Source organism: Fusarium vanettenii (assembly GCF_000151355.1).
Source record: "Fusarium vanettenii 77-13-4 chromosome 1 genomic scaffold NECHAsca_1_chr1_3_0, whole genome shotgun sequence".
NCBI classification, from domain to species: domain Eukaryota; kingdom Fungi; phylum Ascomycota; class Sordariomycetes; order Hypocreales; family Nectriaceae; genus Fusarium; species Fusarium vanettenii.
Window position 1 is genome coordinate 4821525 of NW_003315881.1, and position 19900 is coordinate 4841424.

The 19900-nt window shown below is 50.9% G+C and overlaps 8 protein-coding genes across 8 annotated transcripts; 3 read left to right on the forward strand and 5 right to left on the reverse strand.

Moving 5' to 3' along the window:
- Window positions 1–335: 335 nt before the first annotated feature.
- On the reverse strand, window positions 336–2977 carry NECHADRAFT_75765 (uncharacterized protein; the record flags this gene model as incomplete). The annotated part of the gene is made up of 3 exons (XM_003054685.1): window positions 336–2128; window positions 2183–2397; window positions 2457–2977. 3 exons carry the CDS (start codon window positions 2975–2977, stop codon window positions 336–338), a joined length of 2529 nt encoding a protein of 842 aa, XP_003054731.1.
- A 949-nt stretch (window positions 2978–3926) lies between these two features.
- Window positions 3927–5530, reverse strand: NECHADRAFT_31528 (uncharacterized protein; the record flags this gene model as incomplete). The annotated part of the gene is made up of 2 exons (XM_003054686.1): window positions 3927–4227; window positions 4281–5530. 2 exons carry the CDS (start codon window positions 5528–5530, stop codon window positions 3927–3929), a joined length of 1551 nt encoding a protein of 516 aa, XP_003054732.1.
- Window positions 5531–6633: 1103 nt separating this feature from the next.
- On the forward strand, window positions 6634–8205 carry NECHADRAFT_75767 (uncharacterized protein; the record flags this gene model as incomplete). The annotated part of the gene is made up of 2 exons (XM_003053986.1): window positions 6634–6907; window positions 6962–8205. The coding sequence occupies 2 exons, from the start codon at window positions 6634–6636 to the stop codon at window positions 8203–8205; spliced, it is 1518 nt and encodes a 505-aa protein (XP_003054032.1).
- Window positions 8206–8926: 721 nt separating this feature from the next.
- NECHADRAFT_75768 (uncharacterized protein) lies at window positions 8927–9838 on the forward strand (the record flags this gene model as incomplete). The annotated part of the gene is made up of 3 exons (XM_003053987.1): window positions 8927–9265; window positions 9422–9631; window positions 9671–9838. The coding sequence occupies 3 exons, from the start codon at window positions 8927–8929 to the stop codon at window positions 9836–9838; spliced, it is 717 nt and encodes a 238-aa protein (XP_003054033.1).
- A 988-nt stretch (window positions 9839–10826) lies between these two features.
- NECHADRAFT_75769 (uncharacterized protein) lies at window positions 10827–13168 on the reverse strand (the record flags this gene model as incomplete). Its single annotated transcript, XM_003054687.1, has 7 exons — window positions 10827–11223; window positions 11275–11672; window positions 11836–11919; window positions 11971–12300; window positions 12348–12549; window positions 12697–12746; window positions 12803–13168. 7 exons carry the CDS (start codon window positions 13166–13168, stop codon window positions 10827–10829), a joined length of 1827 nt encoding a protein of 608 aa, XP_003054733.1.
- A 1177-nt stretch (window positions 13169–14345) lies between these two features.
- On the reverse strand, window positions 14346–15874 carry NECHADRAFT_90575 (uncharacterized protein; the record flags this gene model as incomplete). Its single annotated transcript, XM_003054688.1, has 3 exons — window positions 14346–15141; window positions 15204–15633; window positions 15694–15874. The coding sequence occupies 3 exons, from the start codon at window positions 15872–15874 to the stop codon at window positions 14346–14348; spliced, it is 1407 nt and encodes a 468-aa protein (XP_003054734.1).
- Window positions 15875–16677: 803 nt separating this feature from the next.
- NECHADRAFT_122315 (carbohydrate esterase family 4) lies at window positions 16678–17713 on the reverse strand (the record flags this gene model as incomplete). The annotated part of the gene is made up of 3 exons (XM_003054689.1): window positions 16678–16816; window positions 16870–17551; window positions 17608–17713. 3 exons carry the CDS (start codon window positions 17711–17713, stop codon window positions 16678–16680), a joined length of 927 nt encoding a protein of 308 aa, XP_003054735.1.
- Window positions 17714–18277: 564 nt separating this feature from the next.
- NECHADRAFT_75772 (uncharacterized protein) lies at window positions 18278–19337 on the forward strand (the record flags this gene model as incomplete). Its single annotated transcript, XM_003053988.1, has 2 exons — window positions 18278–18694; window positions 18747–19337. The coding sequence occupies 2 exons, from the start codon at window positions 18278–18280 to the stop codon at window positions 19335–19337; spliced, it is 1008 nt and encodes a 335-aa protein (XP_003054034.1).
- Between the last annotated feature and the right edge of the window lie 563 nt (window positions 19338–19900).

A 19900-nucleotide genomic window follows, 5' to 3' on the forward strand; every position in this document is an offset into this window, starting at 1 on the left:
GAATGAAAAGGAACGCGTCCAGTTCATCAACATCCCTTTGCCAGTATTGTCTTAGGTGTTGCGTATCCATGTCGTAATTGGAAGAAGGAATCAGATCTATAGCATGATCATACGTCAATTAAGCGGCCAGGTGGTTTAGACATTTCAATGGCTTCTGGGTGTCGATAGAAAGCCTATGGCCTTCACAGCAAAATCGTTCTGGCAACGATCTTCTGGCTCGGTTAATCCATCAAGGACCGGGCTTCAACTATAACAAAGAACAGATTGTCCACTCGTTCTGTCAGCGAGAGCACTACAAGGGAGTGTTGACTATCATATATCGGTTAGATCGTTCCCTACACAGTATTGCGACTCAGTAGTGGACAGTGTCCCTGTGGCACCCCGTATACCTTATCCACCGCTGGTTTCAAATCATTGTCACGCCGATCTAGGCGAGTTTTGAACCTCATCTGCAACTCCCCTCCCAGAACCTCCTTGTCCTCTAACGCAGTCGTCTCCCCAGCTTCCGGCGCCTCTACCCAGGCAATCAACTTGACTGTTTTTAGAGACCGCACACCAGCAGATGTGTTGGAAAGCAAAGTCTCCCCAGGTGGTGTAGATCTTTGCGTCAAGGCAATCAGTTCCAAAATCGAATCCCACGCTCCGCCTGTTTTGCCCATGATGACAACGAGGATGGTGTGTATAAGAGCGATCACAGCGTGTAGGATAAGACCAGCCATAGAAAGCTTGTCGAACCAGTTTTGTGCAGTCATGACATAGCCACTGAATATGGCCTTCATCTCCATGCGTGTCATGTTCCCAGACTTGAGGATAGTGGGCTCGGGAAAGATCTCTACTGGGTCACCCTGGCGCAGCAACTTCCGAGCCAACTTCGTGCTGTTGACAGTGAAGTTGCCATACGGCCATGCCTCGAGGAAGCGGGCTGCATCGTAGTTTGGTATGAGGCCGCTGCGAGACAGGCCATCCACGAATACAGTAGCGATGAGGTTCTCAAGCTCAGTCTGCCTGAAATTCTCACTGTAGATGCTGATGAGCAACGTCTCAAGAGTAGTCCGCTTCAATCCTTGGATCGGCAACCATGGCAGGTTATCAGGTGATGTGTCGGGCAGCGTGGGCGACAACATGTTGTACCAGTCCGTACTCAACCTGATGTCCTCCATTATCGGCTTGGGTGGAGGATTCAAGCGGACAAAGCCCATGCGAGCATCGAATGCGAGTTCCGTCTGGATCAAGTTGAGAACCCTACCCTCGTAATACTCATGGGCCATAGGCATGTCCACTGTCGTCTCCATGACCGTTTTGGCTTTGGTCCAACGAGTGTCAATGGAGCAGGCGACGACGTTTGATGGTGGAGATATGTCCGGGGTGACATCAGTGCGGTTGAACAAGTCTTTGAACAGAATGACAAGGCCCAGAGAGTTCTTTGTGGCGTCCCAAATATCTGTAGCGACGATGAGTACGTCGCGTCGGTCGTCAAAGATGGAGGTGTTCAGAGTCGACTTTTCATCTTGCAGAATTCCCCGAGCGACCAAGGCTCGTTGCGCGTCGCCCAGAACATCAACGCTATCCAGTACCATGGCACCATGCACTTCGTTTACTTCGGGCTTACCCTTACCTTTCCAATACTCGTCAATGCCTTTCAAGTTGGGGAACTTGACTGTCAGGTTTCTGCCACCAAGATCCATGATGCCCTGGAGCTCACAAAAGACCCTCGCAGCTGGCACCTTTGTCTCAGCCTGGTAACGCTTCGGCTTCGCCCAATCTAGACACTTAGGGAAAGGTTGCAGGTACGGATGCTTCGTGGCCAGATATTTCAAAGCGCTCCTGTGATGGCCCCTCATCGCGTCCTGCAGAACCGCAGTCGCGGCATGCGCAGAGTAGACCCAGGTGTTGGCATCAGAGATCAATGCAGGCCTCGCGTAGACTGCCTTTCGCTGGAACCCATCGTTCAGCTCAAAGATGTGTCCCGCGCTGTAACCATTCCACCACGAGATGAAGTGCTGATACATGGAAAGAAAGCCACAAGAAGGGCACCTATTGTCGGTGAATTGGCCGGCGTCGAGCGTGCAGTTGATTTCGGAATAATAGTCTGCGTTGAGGAACTTGGGCCATAGTTGGTCATCGCTTCCTAGAGCACCAGATCAGTCATGAGACATTGCAAGCGAACTTGTCAGTTACTTACCATTGAGCCAATAGACGCCACCACCGACTGGCCAGTCCATTTTCCTGGGCATCATAAGCACTGCCGTCGCGGGACCAGCCATGAGAGCTAGAGCGCCGCCGATGAATACGAGGAGAATAAAGCCGCGACGTTTCCATCGCTGTTCGTGGGACACATTTTCACCATGACCCCAGCCCCAACCGAGACTCCCTAGAAACTCGGGAGACCAGAAGTAGCTGCAACGGACCCTGTCAGCTGATGCCAATGGTCTGTCTGGCTAGTCTGGACTTCTTACCTAAGTTGAGCAAAGGAGAAGCCCGAAACGAGCAACCCAAGGGTTACACCGTCACCGAAGACAAGTTCGTGGCGAAGAAGGTGGAAGATGACAGAGCCCACGCTCGCGACTATGAGAAGTTCCTGAACTTTGGCCCCGACCTGGAGCGCACCGAGTTTAAGCTCATCCAGGTCCTGGAGGCCCTGCAGTTCATTGCCGATGAAAAACCCCACACAGTTGAGCGTGATTAGGCCGATGGACAGGAATGCGGGAATGAGATGGACCGCACAGCGGGCGATTGCGAGCCGTCTTGAGGAGTCAATCAAGACCTTCGGAGGTTCATCATCATTGCCGCCAAGGAAGGTGACTACCTTGAGCCCAAGCGTTCGAAGAAGAGTCATGAACTTCTGGACCAACCTTGAGGAGCGTAAATACGAGTGAAAACGACTCATTAAAGTCGCCTCAGAGGTTGATGTGGATAGTTGGCCCGCTGATACCTCCACAAAACCATTGTCCGTAGAGTATTTGCGAGTGGGGGACATGGTGAAAGGTCCCGAAGAGAGCGAATTGAGCAGAAGTAGAATAGCTATGAAATGGTAATTCTAGAGGTTTTTGGGAAAGGCTGCGCAGGTATTTGTAGTCAACTGACCAGGCCTGTTGCTAAATATAACAGGATGGTTAGAGGGTCGCGGCTATGCAACTTGTGCAGCCAAAGAGAAGCCATCAACCCCCAAGCACCAGTTATTGTCTTGCATCCCCATTGACCAATTGCGCCGACTTTGGCTCAAACATGCCAAGGAAGCCACCACAGCCTGATCCTGTTGTGAGCAGGCCATAGGTCCCTTCAGCTGTGGCTGAAATTTGTAAATTGAGTAAAATGTCTCTTCACAGAGCCTGCTGTCGATACGGTACTGGATGCAATGTATCGCTTCGTCCAACTTGGGCAGCTGGCGTTACTGGATTCTACCAAATTGAACCTTCTCCTGAAAACCTTTCAACAGGAGACGTCGAGAATCCCGCTACGGAAGGAAGATTTTTTATAGTCGCTCTTCCAATTAGTAGGATCCGGGAGCTGTCAGTGCCTGGGACGGCTCACCCATGAAAAACGTCCCTCTACAGCCTGATTTTGTAATACCCAATGGTGAGAGAGATGATGCAGGTCGTATTGGGCCAAGCTCTCAGCCGCTGCCTAACATGCAGGTCGAACCGCCCAGCTCTGTGTCAGCTGCAGCCTCTGCGATCTGTCGGCAGCCCGAAGTTATTTTAGGCCTCCTAATGGTTTTCCCCTTTATTCCGCTTTCTTTTCCCATTCCCACCCTTTGTCTGCTGTCTTTAGACTAACAGTCCCCTATCATCAGAGAAAAGCAAAATGCGTTAGCTGCGCTACGAAAATGGTGTAACAGGGCAACGGGGTCTCGTGTCTACTTTTTTATGATCAGTCTCAATTAATATCTTCCTCTTATTCGATCTTCTAGACTATGCTATCCGCCCTTAGTCGTCCAATGGTGTCGACCAGCCGTTGGAATCATCATATTCATCCAACGTCGTCGTTCCATGAAGGACCTTATACTTCTTCATCTGCTGCGACTTTTCGGTGTCGTTTCCACTAATAATTCTGGCAATTCTCTCTCCTACCTCCTGGCCCTCGAACCACGCTCCATGCATATATCCAAAGAACTCTGCAGAATTGGCCTCTCCTGCGAACCAAAGTCTGTCGACGTTGGCACGGAGGTTCTGATGCTTCTCAAGGGTCATGCCAACTGGCCAGTTGCTGTATGAGCCATAAGCCCACCTAAAGAATCTGGTTAGTCATTGCGACACATGCACAATAGAAAGGACACTTACTCTGTCTGCGTCCATCGGGGGTACATAAAGTCTGTTGGTTCGGGGACATGCTTGTCGGGAAACATAGATCGGAGAACCTCGAGAATTTGGTCCTTGGTCTCTTCGTCAGACTGCGACTCAACCTTGTAGGCCTGCGAAGCCACCACGGTAGCGAAAAGAATGTTGGAGCCCTCGAGGAATCCCTTCGCGCTGAGCGACTGGAAGAGCGGGTAATAACCTCGCTCGGGATCGGCATAGAGCAAGTATTGAGCCTCGTCTGACCAGAACGACTCATTGAACTGCAAGAAGATCTTTGTGTACGTTCCCATCTGGAATTGCTCAACAGCTTCCCTCTTCCAGCGGGGCAGGACGGGGTCAAAAGTGACGGCGTCGTTTTGCAACACGCCAACAGAGAATGTGCAGATCGCAAATTCGGCCTCGATACAAGTGTCATCCTCGTTTCGGATTATAACGCCTTCCTTGCCATAGTGAATCTTCTTGACGGTCGTGTTAAGAAGCAGTCGAGGGTCATTTTCCGACAGGAACTCCATAGCCTCTCCGATGATCCAGGCGTTATGGCCGCGTTGGTCGATAACAAGGTTGGTCTCATCGCTGAAATGCTTGAAGGTGGCATTGTTTCCAGCAATTCCAAATTGGAAACCGGACTGCTCTGGGGGGTAGGCAGTTTCAAAGTCCCATCCCCACCAGTCGGCCACTTGCTTGTACTGATCCTGCCTAGGCTTCCATCCCGCAAGACTGAGGCCTGCACGCACCGAAGTATCTTGGAGGTTCTCAGTCTGGATGTATCCGGCGTCTTTCGACGCTTTGTCGAACTTCTCGTCAAACTCGTCCATGGCATCTGCGTAGTCGGCTGGTCCGTCTTGGTCGTAGGTGAGGATGGAGTCATAGTCGGAGTAGACGTTCTTGATCTTATGCTTTTGAGCCAGGCGCCAGACGGGGTTCGACCCAAGTCCTTCAACCCAGTTGGCGCCGAGTTCCACAGTCAAGGGTTTGCCGTCAGCCGACTTTCCAAAAGAAGTGTGCTGGACGCGACCGCCAATGTAGTCATTGTGTTCAACAATGAGGAAGTCGTGAATTGAGGCATTGTGAAGGGTCTGAGCAGCCGTTATTCCAGCAATACCGGCACCGAGGACAGCGACCTTGGTCTTCTTGCAGGTCTTGCCCGGCTCGCGAGGTATCACTGCTGCTTCTGCTGTGCCTAAGAGAATGCCATAGGACAACGCAAGGAGTTGTGAAGACACAGGCCGCATATTGAACAAAGACCAAAAGAAAGTTTGGCTCAAAGAGGCTTACAAGTAAGCTTGAATGGACGAGGCGTGAGAGGGTGAGGCGATTCGTCATGATTTGGAGGAACATGGCGATGGTTTAAATAGACGCATCGTGAACATAGTAGACTTGCCGCTGTCCTGTGCGTATCCCTTGTCTTATCTGGTATAAATTGTAGTTTAACAACAAGCCCCGCGATTATCAGGATGAACGGATGCTTCTTGCCGTTTGCCCACCGCATTTGAAATTAAACTAGATAGCTACCTATCTCGATTACGCTCAGTGCTGGCCCATTTTGTTGCCTATTTGGGCAGTTGACTAGCAATTTTTTTTCGGGAACCTTTGGGATGAGCTACCCCAGCTTTCAAAGGAAGGTCGGCATGACGCGTCGCCACATGGGTTCCTGGGGTAGTTTTGACGTGAAGGTGCCAAGACCGAGTAACATGATGGCACTGAGTCGTTTTCAACTCATTCATTCTTCGGAGAGACATAGACCTGTGCCAGAATTTGGGGCATCTGAGTCCCAAAGATACATAAAATTTGACTTTGACCTTATTGTAGCCCCTGTCACCGAAGCCACTCGGATCAATCACCCAATCTATCTCTAACATCCGTGCTGTGGGACGCCGGACTATCACGAGATACGCTTACCGCGTTGGGACAATAGATTGCAATGTATCAAAAAGGATCAGATTTGCGTATAGAGCGCGCATATCTCTCCGTCTTGACAAGGTTTCCCCGCGTCTTCAAGATAAGGGTGGATGATGACCGATCTATCCCCTGCTTGGCGGCCCCCTAGTTCGGAGATGTAAATGACCTTGCTCGCATGACAGCGGAAGTTGTGCTACGAACTAGCGAATCAGCCAGTGAGCTTGCTTCCCCGCGATTCGGTCAGGCTATATCGGCATCCGTCTCCCTTTATTGCACCTTTTGGGAAGGAGGGTAGCAAGGGTAGCTAACGAGACCATCAATTGTTCGAGATAAGACTTATCGAGCAGAGGGCATCTGTGTACATAGAAATGTAGCCTCCTTGCCCGAGCAAGCCGGTAATCTCTTTCAGCACAACTTACTCTCTTTCCAATGCACGATGAGTATCAAACAAACCACCAACATCGATGATTTCCAGCTGGCTCAGCTGGGTCATTCCCAGTCGTTCCAACGCAACTTCAGTCGCTGGACCATGCTAGGGTTAGCTTTTGCTATCCTGAACTCATGGACAGCCCTGGCCGCATCTCTTTCCCTTGCACTACCCTCAGGTGGCCCAATTGCCGTCATCTGGGGACTCGTCACCGCTGGCATCTGCAATTTATCTCTTGCTGCCAGTCTCGCCGAGTTTCTCTCAGCTCTACCCACAGCTGGAGGTCAGTATCATCAACCTCACAATGTGGTCTCTCCGTCACTAACAACTAGCACAGGTCAATACCACTGGGTTGCAACAATTGCTCCCCCATCACTCAAGATCCCACTCTCATGGGTGACTGGATGGATCAACATGAGCGGCTGGGTCAGCTTGGTTGCCACGAACTGTTCTCTTTCGAGCACTCTGATCATTAATATCATCTCGCTTCAAAAGCCCGACTACGAGTTTCAGAGGTGGCACCAGTTCCTGATCTACATGGGCATCGCTGCTATCGCTTTCGCCACCAATGCCTTTCTTCACTCCGTCCTCCCTCGAATCAACGGCGTTGCATTTACATGGAGCATCGCTGGGTTCTTCATCATCTCCATCACTCTTCTCGCCTGCGCAGCGCCTGACTACGCTACGGCAGACTATGTGTTTGCAACCTTTATCAACACCACAGGTTGGCCAGATGGAATTGCCTGGCTGCTCGGCCTCTTGCAGGGTGGCCTAGGTCTGACCGGATTTGACGCCGTGGCACACATGATTGAGGAGATCCCCAACGCTGCCATTGAAGGACCCAAGATCATGTTGTACTGCCAGTACATCGGTATCACAACGGGATTTCTGTTCCTGGTCGTGGTGCTGTTTGTATGCGGAGGGATGGTCAATACATCAACTATCATCAGCTCGACTGCTGGCCCTCTGCTAGAGATTTTCTATCTCGCAACGAAAAGCAAGGTTGGCGCTGTGTGCCTACTGATGTTCCCTCTACTCTGCCTTGTCTTTGCAGCCATTGCGGTCATGACAACCTCTTCTCGCATGGTGTTTGCTTTCGCTAGAGACGGTGGTCTTCCGGCTTCGCGTATCTGGTGGAAGGTTCACCCAAAACTGGGAGTGCCGCTCAATGCCCTTTACCTGAATGTCGCAATCACTCTCGTTTTTGGCTGCATCTATCTTGGATCAACCGTCGCTTTCAATGCGATCATCGCCTCCTCGGTCGTCGCACTGGGCATCAGCTACGGACTGCCAGTTGGTCTTCTTGTTCTACAAGGACGATCGAAGTTGCCCGAGCGGGCGTTTACTCTACCAAACTGGCTTGGGTGGACGGCCAATATTATCGGTCTCGTTTACACTATCGTCACCAGTGTTCTCTTCCTCTTCCCGCCCGCGCTGCCTGTAGATGGAACCACCATGAATTATTGCGTGGTGGCTTTCGCTGTTATCATTGTTATCTCTCTTGTACAGTGGATTGTTGACGGAAGGAAGAATTATGAGGGACCACGCATTACGATAGGAGAGGGTGAGGTAGACGAGTAAATAGCTGTTAGTAAGGAGGCTCATCTTCATGGATGACACCCGCTGGATCGTGAATCTAATCACTAAATTGAGGCATTCCTTGAATCCCAAATGGCACGCTCCTCTGGCTCTGTTAACCCATCAAGGGCCGAGCTGTAAATATAATAAAGAACACACTATCACATTTTCAGCGTCCCAAATCGCACAAGCTATTCTCGTGAATGCCCGTGTGCCTGTCATCCTAGTCTCTCTTTCAGTAACTCCTCGAATGCTCTACCCAGAACTGTGACTACTCAGGGCTGACTCTTCGCTGCCTCCCCGTTTCACATGGGTTATAGCGAGATAGTTAATGTCTATTCTCCTACACTTTTCTTAGTTCATGCTAATCATGGCAATCTCTCCTAAGTAATATCCCGGGATCTAAAGGGAATGAGGCGTTCTTGGCAAGGCGTCCACCAAGCCCACATCCAGCTGACAACCGACAACGTGCAGGCTAAGATCTTGGTAACGCCTCAGCTGAACGCCAACAAACGCCTCGTCCTTTGACGGTATGCTATCGCGCTGCTCACCGTCATCACATCGATAGGATACAACTTTGGCGTCTCGGAGGTACCCATCTCGACCATCATAACCCTTGCGCCCGAAGACATCGTTCTGCGTCTCCCTCCCGTCGACGGGTTCCAGAACGGCACCCTCAGCCCCTAGTTCAGCCGGTGGCGAGGACAATCAGGCCTTTCACCACATGATCCTCGGCAACCAGACCGCGATCCCCATGGGAATTTTCATGGTCAGCTGGCCTAACTATGGCGACATATTCGGCACTGGCGACAATGGGGAGCTTGTTACCAAGGAGATCATCATGACTGGGACGTGGCGGCTGAACGAGCCCGAGGACCGATTCTACATGTCGACGGCCGAGAATAAGAACTGGATGCGGATCAAGGCGACGAACAAAGAGTGGCTTCCCTCGACCACCAACGGCAGTGCGCAGGCCACCATCGAGTATCGTCTCTTGCGGAACGGGTTGATGGAGATACAATGGACAGATCTCGGAACCTCCGAGGCGAGATCAGAAGGGGAGGTGCTCGTGGAACAGCAAAGCACATGAGAACTGAACTACCTTGTCGTTGAGGTGCAGAGGCGCGTGTCAAGCAGGGGCTGCGGATTCTTGAATGACACAGGGTCAGGCGGCGTCAGCGCCTTTGTGAAGGGCGCCATAGCGGCATAGGCATCTCAGGCTGGTGATGCGGATCTGCTCGCCCATCTGAAGCGGTCAGCGCGGCCGTTCGGGCAGGAGGAGAGGATCGGTACCGTTCGTATCGACGAGCTCAGCCGTAAGCATTTGGAGTATCCTTTCTTCGTCGGTTCTCGCCAGGGCACGGGCTTGTACAAGGTTACCTCCATTGTCTTCCTCGACATCGGTGTCGCAGCCGTCGTCACCTGTGGTGTCAGGATCTGGGGCGGCCCTCCTAAAGTAATGTCCTAGATGGGACAACATTTCTATCTCTCACAAGCCGGAATAATCCAGGTTAGCCAAGAGATCGAGAAGTTGGCCACGGGATACGAGGTGGCACCGGACAACGTGGGCGCCATGCACGTGGATGGTAGCCAGCAGCCCGTATTAAGCACAGTTGAGTTACGTCCAGAGAAGTAGTAATATATAAGACTTTTATCGCACAAAAGTGTCTAGCTCGGAAAAGCTCCCTATCAAGTTGCTGAAATGGGCTCCCTACCGTAATAGCACAGCTGTTTGTATGGTAGATGACATGTGAAAAATTCACTTGTCTTCGAGTTTAGATGCGATGTGAAAATGTGATAAGCCGCATAGCGCAAGGCCAAACGTGGTGCGCATGCCTCCAGCTGTCGACCGCCCAGTACGCCTCTCTGAAGCGTATGCGGCGAATCCGATAACGTTACATGTAATTCGGCTATCTATTGGAGCCTTTTTGAGCTCGGCCGGAGCTATTGAGTTTATTGCAGCTATTGACGACAGTAGATCGTAACCCCAGTCGCCAGCCGCACCGAAACGGGCTTCTAGCATCAGCCATTTTTCCTTTCCCCTCTTTCATGCAGTGATGCAAGCAGATACTTCTCCGAAAGAAGCATGGACTTGGCCTTATCGAAGCCTGTTCCAGGCTAGCAGGCCACGCGCCGTGCCGTGCCGCACGGTCGACACGAACGCTTCCACCCGTTTCGTCAACCGTGAGCCAGCCCCAGTCCCAGGCGTTGCCAAAGACGGATAGATATTGACTTTGCTTTTGTTGCTAGTGGAAGCTATTGGACTACCTGATTACTTAGTTTATTTTGACTTATCACAGTGAATGTCCTGCCGTGCTTCATCGCCGTCCATCACGTAAAGCACCCAGATATACGGCATTATGGACACCTTTGTGCATCAAGTCCAAGGTCTGCCAGTTGACATTCGGACGATAGAAACAGATTAGCAATAGAATCTCAATACAGCTAAATTCAACTAGACTACCTAGGTAGGGACCGGAGTTATGTTGAAGAGCACACCCAAGATTCTCTCGTTACTAAAGAAGGAATACGCAAGAAAGCGAGTTTCTTGAAACAATGCAGGCACTAGGCCCAAAGAAGGGAAAGTCCAGAGGAGCAAGTGACAGAAGGAAACCTAGAGGTGATCAAGACGGGCGGCTGAGGCCTCCCGTCTTTCCATCAGTAGCATCATAGATGAGCTCGTAGTTGGAATAGGCGGGAGGAAGAACACGCGAATTGGGCTCGTCGATTGTTGCCTGGGACAGGTTGGCCACGGGGTTGACTGGCAGGGCGTTCAGAGAAGCAACCGGCATGCTGGCGATGGAAACTAGCTCAGCTTCCAGCTTCTGCTCGGGCTCGGTGTATTGGGGAACTCCTTGGCCCTTCATTACAGAGATTTCGGTCTTCGGGAACTTCTCCGGTTTGAGCTTGCGGCCTACGTGCTGGACGTAGGTCCAGCCCAGATGGAGTTTGAGATACTCTTCAACCTCCTTGTCGGTGAGATTCTCGATGGGATGGTCCTTGGCCTTGTCGAAGATGTGGCTCAGCAGCGGGATAGTGATGGGCACCTGGTCAAAGCAAAGGACCCCTTACTCGGCCTGACGCTTGCAGTTCTCGCAGCCTCCCGTATTCGAGAAGCTTCCTGTGAAAGTTAAGACTTGGCCGATGTAGTTTTCTTCCACCTCGTTCGTTTGGGGTTCGTTACTAGGGCCGCCAAGCCAGAACTTGATCGAGTACGAAGTCTCTCCCAATGCGAAGCGGTCATAGACAACGTTGATGACGTAGTCAGGGAAAGGTGCGCCCTTCCTATCTGAAAGGCCGTCGGGGGTCTCGATACCTGGTCCTCTAATCTTGCTTATGGCCAGTGCAGGTCCAGGATAAGTGCTGTTGATATATGCCTTAAGGTCTATCTTGTAGTGCTCCTCGTCAAGATAACCGTCTTCCTTGACTGCATCAGGCTGGGGAACAAGGTCATCGTACCGGTACCCAAGCTTGGTTCAGTCTCGGCAGTCGTTCGAGTTCCAGTACTGAGGCTTTCCGTCATACCTGTGGAAAGGCTTGAGATCCTCCTCTGGCCTGATGTCAGGCCCGGGGTCGGCCGGTTCGTCGGGAATTGTCGGGTCGACGGGATGCTGGTCAGCGCTCTCATCCCACCAGCGTTTCCAGTTCAATGACTGCCACAGGGACATCTGACATGTGTCCCACGCCCGTCTCGAATTCAGTTCCGTCAGTAACTCCCTGTCATGTCTGTTCAATATTTGCCTTACTCGAGAAGGCCAAGTCACTCACGTGAACAGTATCGTGGATTGCTTCGATGGATGAGAATAGGTTCGAGCGTTTGCGATGTTCCTTTGTCCACTTTTTCGATGCAAATAGACCCCATGTGTAATTTGGGTCTGGCTCGGTTTCCGTCAAGCGCCGGGATGTCAATATGCGATTGAGTTTGTCGGACAGGTTCCCAGGGTTCTGAATCACCCATCTGGGCGCTACTCTCCCGATGACACTTGCTCCAAAGAATCGGTTGGCGGTCATGAAGTTGTTGACACCGTCGAGGCCAGTGTACATCTTTCCAGGCTTGATCTGGATACCCCAGCGTCCGGTGCTGTTGGTGAGGGACCACTAAAAGAAATGAGAAGCTGTTGGTGCAGGGATGTGGAGTCACTTACGGGGAGAACTTCCTTAGAGGCGGGTTTGGTGGCAACAGGCTCACCATCGTGTTTTTGACGGTCGCTGATGTTGTACTTCTCCTTGCCCTTTGGCATCTTTCCAAAAGGCAGGGGATCCCCAGTCTGTTCATCATTCTCTGGGTTGTCAAACCCATAGAATGGATTGGGGTATACCTTCCTTTCCTCGTACAGGTCTGCCTTGCTCTCGGGGGGAGATATCTTGACGGTTGCCATGGTCAGCACTTCTGGGAGCGCAAAGGTTTCAGCATAGACCTGGTGACGAGCCCAATCCCAGTAAGGCAGACGCCACGTATCAGCTGCCTCCCTCCATATCGAATCCTCATCTTACTCAAGCTTCCACTCTTCGATGATAGCCTTCATGTGCTTCCAGACGAGTTGCTAAAAGAACGTTAGCATGCAGCCCAAATTGTTTCCATTTCAGGGGAGCGAATCACCTCAAAGAGAAGCATGTAAATCCTGTGCCAGGTGGAGAAGGTCAACTCGCCATGGGTGCAGTAGAACCTGCTCTTCTTCGAAGGTTCACCGTCATCCCAGGTCAGCTGGGGATAGGCGTGAATCCCGGCGACCTGGAAGTAGGATAGCTTGTCATCCACTGGAAGATTCTTGAACCTTTCGAGTGCCAGGACATAGAGAGTCCATTGCCTCTGGTCTTCCGGCTTCTTCGCCTTGGCTAGCGCGCTGATTTCCCGACGAAGGGGCATTCCGGGTGCATAGGGAATGTCTTTGGTTCGGTGCTCGACATTCTCAGCAGGGATGCCAGTAATGCCAAAAGAGACACCAGGCTTGGGGGGATCGGCCATGGTGGAAAGGAAGGAGGATGTTCAAGAATAGTAGATGGATTGCTTGAGATATGATGAATGGATAGGTTTATGGGAATGGGACAGCGGAACCTGACTATTTATCTGTGCTGCGTGCCTCTCTTGAGCGCGCACCCTTCTACACCACGATGACTATTTGCGCCCATCCTCTTTAGATTTCACACAGCATAAAAATCTGTAGCGGAACGGACTATCACGCATGGATGGATGGCGACAAGTGACTTGTCATGTTCAGCTTGCTACGCAGCCGCATACTCCAACCCGATGTCGGCTGTGCACAAGTGTGGTCGGATGTTGTATCTAGTTGCGATGTTAACTTTGAATGGTGATTCCCAACGATCAGTCTCCACTAAACCACATGAAGAACTGGAACGTGAAATTGAGGTGAGCTGAGGTGAATCAGTATGTGACCACGCGGCGCTTAATTCAACCCGCAGGCTGGCTGGATAAGGAATATTACGCAATATATTGAGTGGCTTGAACGTTTTCCCTGTCCAAGGCTGGCTGATGAGTATGAGTGTGCCTGCTTTTGGCGTTGCGTTGCATGGAGGAATGGAGTCGAAGATGCCAAGAGGGTCTGGGCCCTTCTCGTGTTTCCGAGACATGGCACGAATCCCTGCAAGTGTTGAAGACTATTGCATGCACGTTCAGCTAGCTAACACCTTGACGCATGTGATGAAAAGGGGGGAAGGTTTGTCACATCTTACTACCTATGTAGTCGTTCGAGGTGTGTAGGTAAAGAGGGTGCCCTGCGCGGTAAATAAGATTTTTAGCTATTGTGGCAAGAAGAAACGGGCAAGAACAAGCGATCAGGTCAAAGACGTCTTCTGACGTCAACTTCAGCACGCCCAGCTTCTCAACCACACAGGTAGAGCAGGTGCAGGTGTTTTACAGCGTTTGGTTCTGATGCTGTCATGCGTTTATTAATAATGTGTTGTTTGATCTTGTGTCCGGCCAAGACGTCATTGCAAAAGAAGAGTAGAGCAGGTGCAATTGTGACTGTGTCAATAATAACAGAACTCGAATTCTTCTATCCAGTGTGCAACTGATATCCTGCCTTCCCCCAAATCAGGTCAAGGAGGGGATTGAAACAAGACAAGAGCCTCTAACCGACTGATCTAGACCCCATGTCATCCTGTGTAACCACCAGAAATAGCAATCATGACGAGCCACTGTTGTCCCCACAGGAGAAGGCCGAGGCGATCTCGCCATTGGCATACGCATCAATAACCTGCTGGATCACTCCGTATGTGCCTCCGACTGTCATGAAAGCCGCGATGCCAATCAGGACCCAGTGGAGGTAGTACACAATCATCTTCCACGCCGAAGCCGTGCGGTAGTGCTGATGGTCGAAGATCCATAGATATCCTGGTAGGCCGAGGGCCAGAGGAGCAAACGTCAAGCTTCCTGCCAACGCAAGCAGGTAGTTGAAGATGGGAATACCCGAGGCGAGCAGAAAAGACACGATGCTCATGCTGAGTGTGCAAGCGAACCAGACGGACCAGTGCACAACGGAATTCTTCTGCAGATGAGGCGAGTTTCGGAGAAGGCGAACAAACATGTACTTGGCGGCGACGTGGATGTAGAGACAGGCGCTCACGAGCAGTCCGATAAGACCAATTCCGTAAGAGACCTTCTTGATGGTGCCTCCAGCACTGCCCAGCGATGGCGAGGCAACCCATTTACCACACCAGCGGTAAACGACCAGACTGAAGGAGAGATACGAGGCGCTGACGATACCCATGCAGAGGTAGACGGCCTTGTTGTAGTCTCGCGGCTTCTTCATCTCCGAGATGACAGGGAGGAAAGCCGAAGTTCCGGCTCCTGAGCAGAAGATGGTAGCGGCAGAAGTAATACCAGCGACAAAGGTTGGGTTGCCAATCACGTGGTATCCAAACTCGTAGTCACCCGTCTGGGGGGCAGCAGCCGGTCGGTCGAGGGTTGTGACTCCGACACTGTAAAGACCAAGTCAGTATGAGGTTTGATAATAGGGGTTGTGGATAGGGAGTCAACTTACACGACGATAAAAACGGCAATAAAGACAGACAAGAAGCCAATCCATGTCAGCCAGGCAATCTTCTCAAACTTGCGGACGCTGGCAAGAATGAAGACAGCGATTGTAGCCACCAGCATAAAGTAGTTTGTGCAGATGGCATGGTTCGAGAGCGCGTTCAGTGCAACCGAGGAACCAAAAATTCCGGACGCGCCGACGATGGCAAACGTAACAAGGAAAACAATGCCAACAACTTCTCGCAGCCAGACACCTCCAACCTTCTCAGCCATATCGGCAATCGAGTGGCAGCCAGCGTGCGAGTTGCGAAAATTTCCCTGCACAATTGCGCAGTACGTATTCAGGGCTTGCCAGCCGATGACGTTGATAGCACCAGGGAGAGCACCGAGAACAAACATGGCCGAAGGTATAGTAAGAACTCCAGTCGCGAAAATAACTATAATTGAAGCATTGGTCAGCCATGTCTCCGAAAATCGGACAAAAGACGGTAACCTACTCTTGAGAAAGATGACCGAGGCGTGAATCCAGCCCACGGTCCGGAACTCAACGTTTCCATCGCCGCTCTTGAAGACCTCAAAGTTGTCATCGGAGTTCTCCAACTTTCCGGGCTCGATGCTGCCAATGCTGTTGTTGTCGGCAGGGGCGATGACATCGCCAGACTTCTTTGACGAAGCCATTGTAGTTTGTCAGATTGTTGCTCAAGATACTTCTGAAGAAACCAAGAAGTGACTGTGATGAGGTTCTATTCCGGGTTCTCGACGATCCATATATATCGTAGGTGACAGGCTCACGGTCTGCTGATATGGGGGCTGGTCCGGTTGGTGAAAAGCTCCAATCCTACCCCCGCAATCCCAAGACTCGAGATAAGCCATCTGGGGTAAGGATGCCCGTTCAGTAGCCCCATGGGGCATAGATAATGTTTCATGGCATATGTGGATCGTGGATGATGTTGATAGCATGAATCGTGTAGTTGGGGTCGCTTTGTGAGTTGGAGGTGTTTTGGGTGGGGCTAGATTGCGTTGGGGTAGCAAGATGCCTTACCATACGTCGATGTTGGTTCCAGAAATCCTCCCGTTGATAGTGATATTATCCTCGGATGATAGCGATATGACCCTTGACGGAGAATGGAGCGTTGAGCTGAGCTCCTGGAGTGGTAGCACGGGGTTGTAGCTGGTTCGACATGGCAATGGAGATACGGATATCCGGATCAAAGGGCTTAGATGGAAATTTAGGAAGCACTATCAAGAGCGAATCAGAACAGAAGGAAACTTTCAATTGTTTCAGCTACTTTGATTGGTTCATTATGTCAGTACCTGGCTTCTGTCTCAGTAATTCAATCCAATACGAAACATATCATTCGCTACAGTAATAGCCAACCCGTCAGTTGTTACAATGCAGGTGGAAAAGGCCGTTGAAATCATTTTAGACTTCATAAAAATGAGTTTAACAGATATTTTAATGACATTGAACTATTGAATATCTAATTCTTCAAAATAGATCCAGCGGCAGCTGGCATGATGGCCCCTGGTGCAGGTTTGTTCTTCGCTTTGAAGTCATCCGCAATCTCTGCCATGGTAACAAACTCCACACCCTCATGCTTCATAAAGTGCTCGATCAACCTACAAGCCATTCAATTAGTCATAATCTCAGATATTAGGTTCAGTCGACTTACCTTTCATGCATCAGCAACACATGTGGTCGCCCTGACACATCCGGGTGGATCGTCATGGGAAAGATGAACTCGTCATACTCCCGATAAAAATAGTCGAAATGATCTCGCCAAATATCCTCAACATCCCGAGCGTTCACAAAACCGTGGCTATTGGGCGCTGATTTGATAAACATCATAGGTGGCAGGTCGTCAAGATACCAGTTGGATGGTATCTCTACCAGGCCAGTGTCGATGCCCTTCTTGAGCGGATGCATCCAGTCAGCCGCTTTCTTCTTGTAGTCGATCTTGGTCCAGGATTCTCCTGTGGGCAGATAGTACGCCTGACAGTCGTGATGCGACATGCTGTGGTCGTACTCGATGCCATAGTCGAGGAGTAGCTGCGCCCCTTCCATGCTAGTCTCCCACCAAGGTGCGACGCTGCCACGTGGAGGCTTGCCGCAGAAGTCAGTCAGCATCTTGTATGTCTTATCCAAAACATCTCGCTGCTGCTCCAAGCTCATGTCTGTTGGGTTCTCATGCGAGTACCCGTGAAGGCCAATCTCATGGCCTGCGTCACGAACAAGGGCCATCTCCTCGGGAAAGGTCTCTAAACTGTGACCCGGGATGAACCAGGTTGATTTGATGTTGTATTTCTCAAAGAACTTGAGTACTCGTCGTACACCAACAGTGCCGGCGAAGAGGCCTGTGCCAAGAGAGTCAATGTTGCGTCCCACAGCCGGCCGGAAGAGGATAACTTACCCCTGCTTATGTCGTTGCTCGAGTCCTCGCCGCCATACGAGCCCAGCCATCCGGCAACAGCATCAACGTCAACGCCATAGCTGATGAGAACGCGCTTCTTGCCCATATTGAAAGATTTGATGAAGTGAAAGGTCCAAGTTAATTCTCACAGGCGAATAAGCGTTCGTGACAAGTGAAACATTAATGAAGATAATTCCGGGGAAGAGGGGGCCTTAGTGCAGGGTAATTATCTGCACAAACCTGGTCTATGGATCCATCACGATAAGATAAGCGTTGGAGACATCGAGATAAGGCTCGCCTGATCGTTGGTGTTGGGGTCTTTTGCGAATGGAGTCGGATGGGGTAAATTATGGGGTCGACGGCTTCAGGGATCAGCGTAACTGTCTAAGCGAAGAGATTCCTATCACCGACGTCGGGGTTAATTGAAATACAGGGTAGGGTGACATCTCAGCCGCAGTTATAGGCGAACGACAATCAACTCTTCATTCTTTGCATCTGAGAGCTTCAAACCACTGTCTGATACCAAGATGTCTTTCAATGATTTACCTTCGCAGATGAAAGCGGCCCAGCTCCACAGCGTTAGTCCAGCCTCAGCTTGCCTATCACAAGTGGTTGTTTCACTGACCAGGTATTGGCAATTTAGTACAATGAGCCATACGCATTAGTTACCATGAACACACCCCGGATCAAGGACGATGAGCTCCTCGTCGAGGTCCATGCGGCAGGCTTCTGTCACTCCGACCTCCAAGTTTATCACGGCCAATTCAAGTCCAAGCTTCCCATAATTCCGTCTCATGAGCCTGCTGGAATCATCGTGCAAGTGGGCCATAGGTGCGGCGGCTCTTGGAAGGTAGGCGACCGTGTGGGTGTGCTCAACTTCAAGAAGGCGTGCACTCAATGCACGGGCTGTCTACTATCCAAGAAACGCTATGATAGATTTGACCCCCGATACTGTGAGAAGCGTGAGATGGCGGGTTTCAAGGATGATGGCTGTCTGGCTGAATTCATGGTGGCTGACCCGGCCACAACCATATTGCTGCCAGATGAAGTTTCATTTGATCAGGCAGCCCCATTGATGTGTGCAGGTGTACGTCTTCATCTTCTGTACTTCCTGGGTCAATAAGCTGATGATATCTCAGGCAACGGTCTGGGGTGCTCTCGAGAAGGCGACGAAAGACCTAGAACCCAACGCTACCGTCGCCATCATTGGAATCGGCGGCCTTGGCTACTTGGGACTCCAGTTCGCCAAGTCGATGGGTTTCTACACCATTGCTATCGATAATCATGAAGCAGGCCGCACTCTTGCAACCGACGTGCCCAAGTCAGACTTATTACCAGATCTCGTTATTGACTCAAGTCAACCTAACGCCGCTGGAGAGATCTTTGAGTTTACAGAGAAGGAAGGTGTTGCAGCTGCAGTTGTGTGCACAGACTCAATCAAGGTCACAGCTTGGACACTCTCACTACTTCGGATCGGCGGCACCGTGGTGGTTCTGGGCCTTCCTCCAGACAGTTGGCAATTCGATTCCAGCATCCTTGTATTTCGAGAATTGACGATCAAAGGGAGCTATGTTGCAAGCGCTGAGAGCACAGCTAGAATGATGGAGGCAGTGGGGAGGAGTGGAATCAGGTCTCAAATCACACGGGTCGCGTTTGAAGATACCCCCAAGATAGTTGAGAGATATGAGAAAAGGGATTTTAAGGGGAGAATGGTAGTTGAGTTTGCATGATAGGACTAATAGTAGATCAAACAAACAAATTGGAAAAAAGAAAGCCTCGATTAACTCGTACAAGGGACAGTCTCCCATTGGCCAGTTCTTACCTTATCTGTCCAATGCATCAAGACAGCCCCCAGACCAAGTTTTTAGACGAACCTACCCTAGACCATACCGATGATAAAACTGTTATGGTGCACCTGCCTCCCTTGACATCCTGAGACAATGTTGTGAAAACGCGACGCGTAGTTTCAACCTCGGCTCAACCGGCGCGTCCTGGGATCTTGGCGGTCCTGTATCCACCCGAGAGTGCCTTCGTGATGCCGATCTTTCCGTATTGAGAGGATAGGAATTTGGGGTAAAACCATCCAATCAGGCGGATGATGACTGATCCCCCAAGCCCCATCTTAACAACGACCCCAACCTCCAGGCCTTCGGGGTCGTTTCGGAACAACAACCTAGGCAGTTGATAACGACTTGTAGTTTCTCTCATCCTTGAAAAGCCGAGAGCGAAAGAACGTTTTAGTTCTGTTGGTATACAAGATAACTGAATCTCAAAGTGACGCCACTCGTCCGAC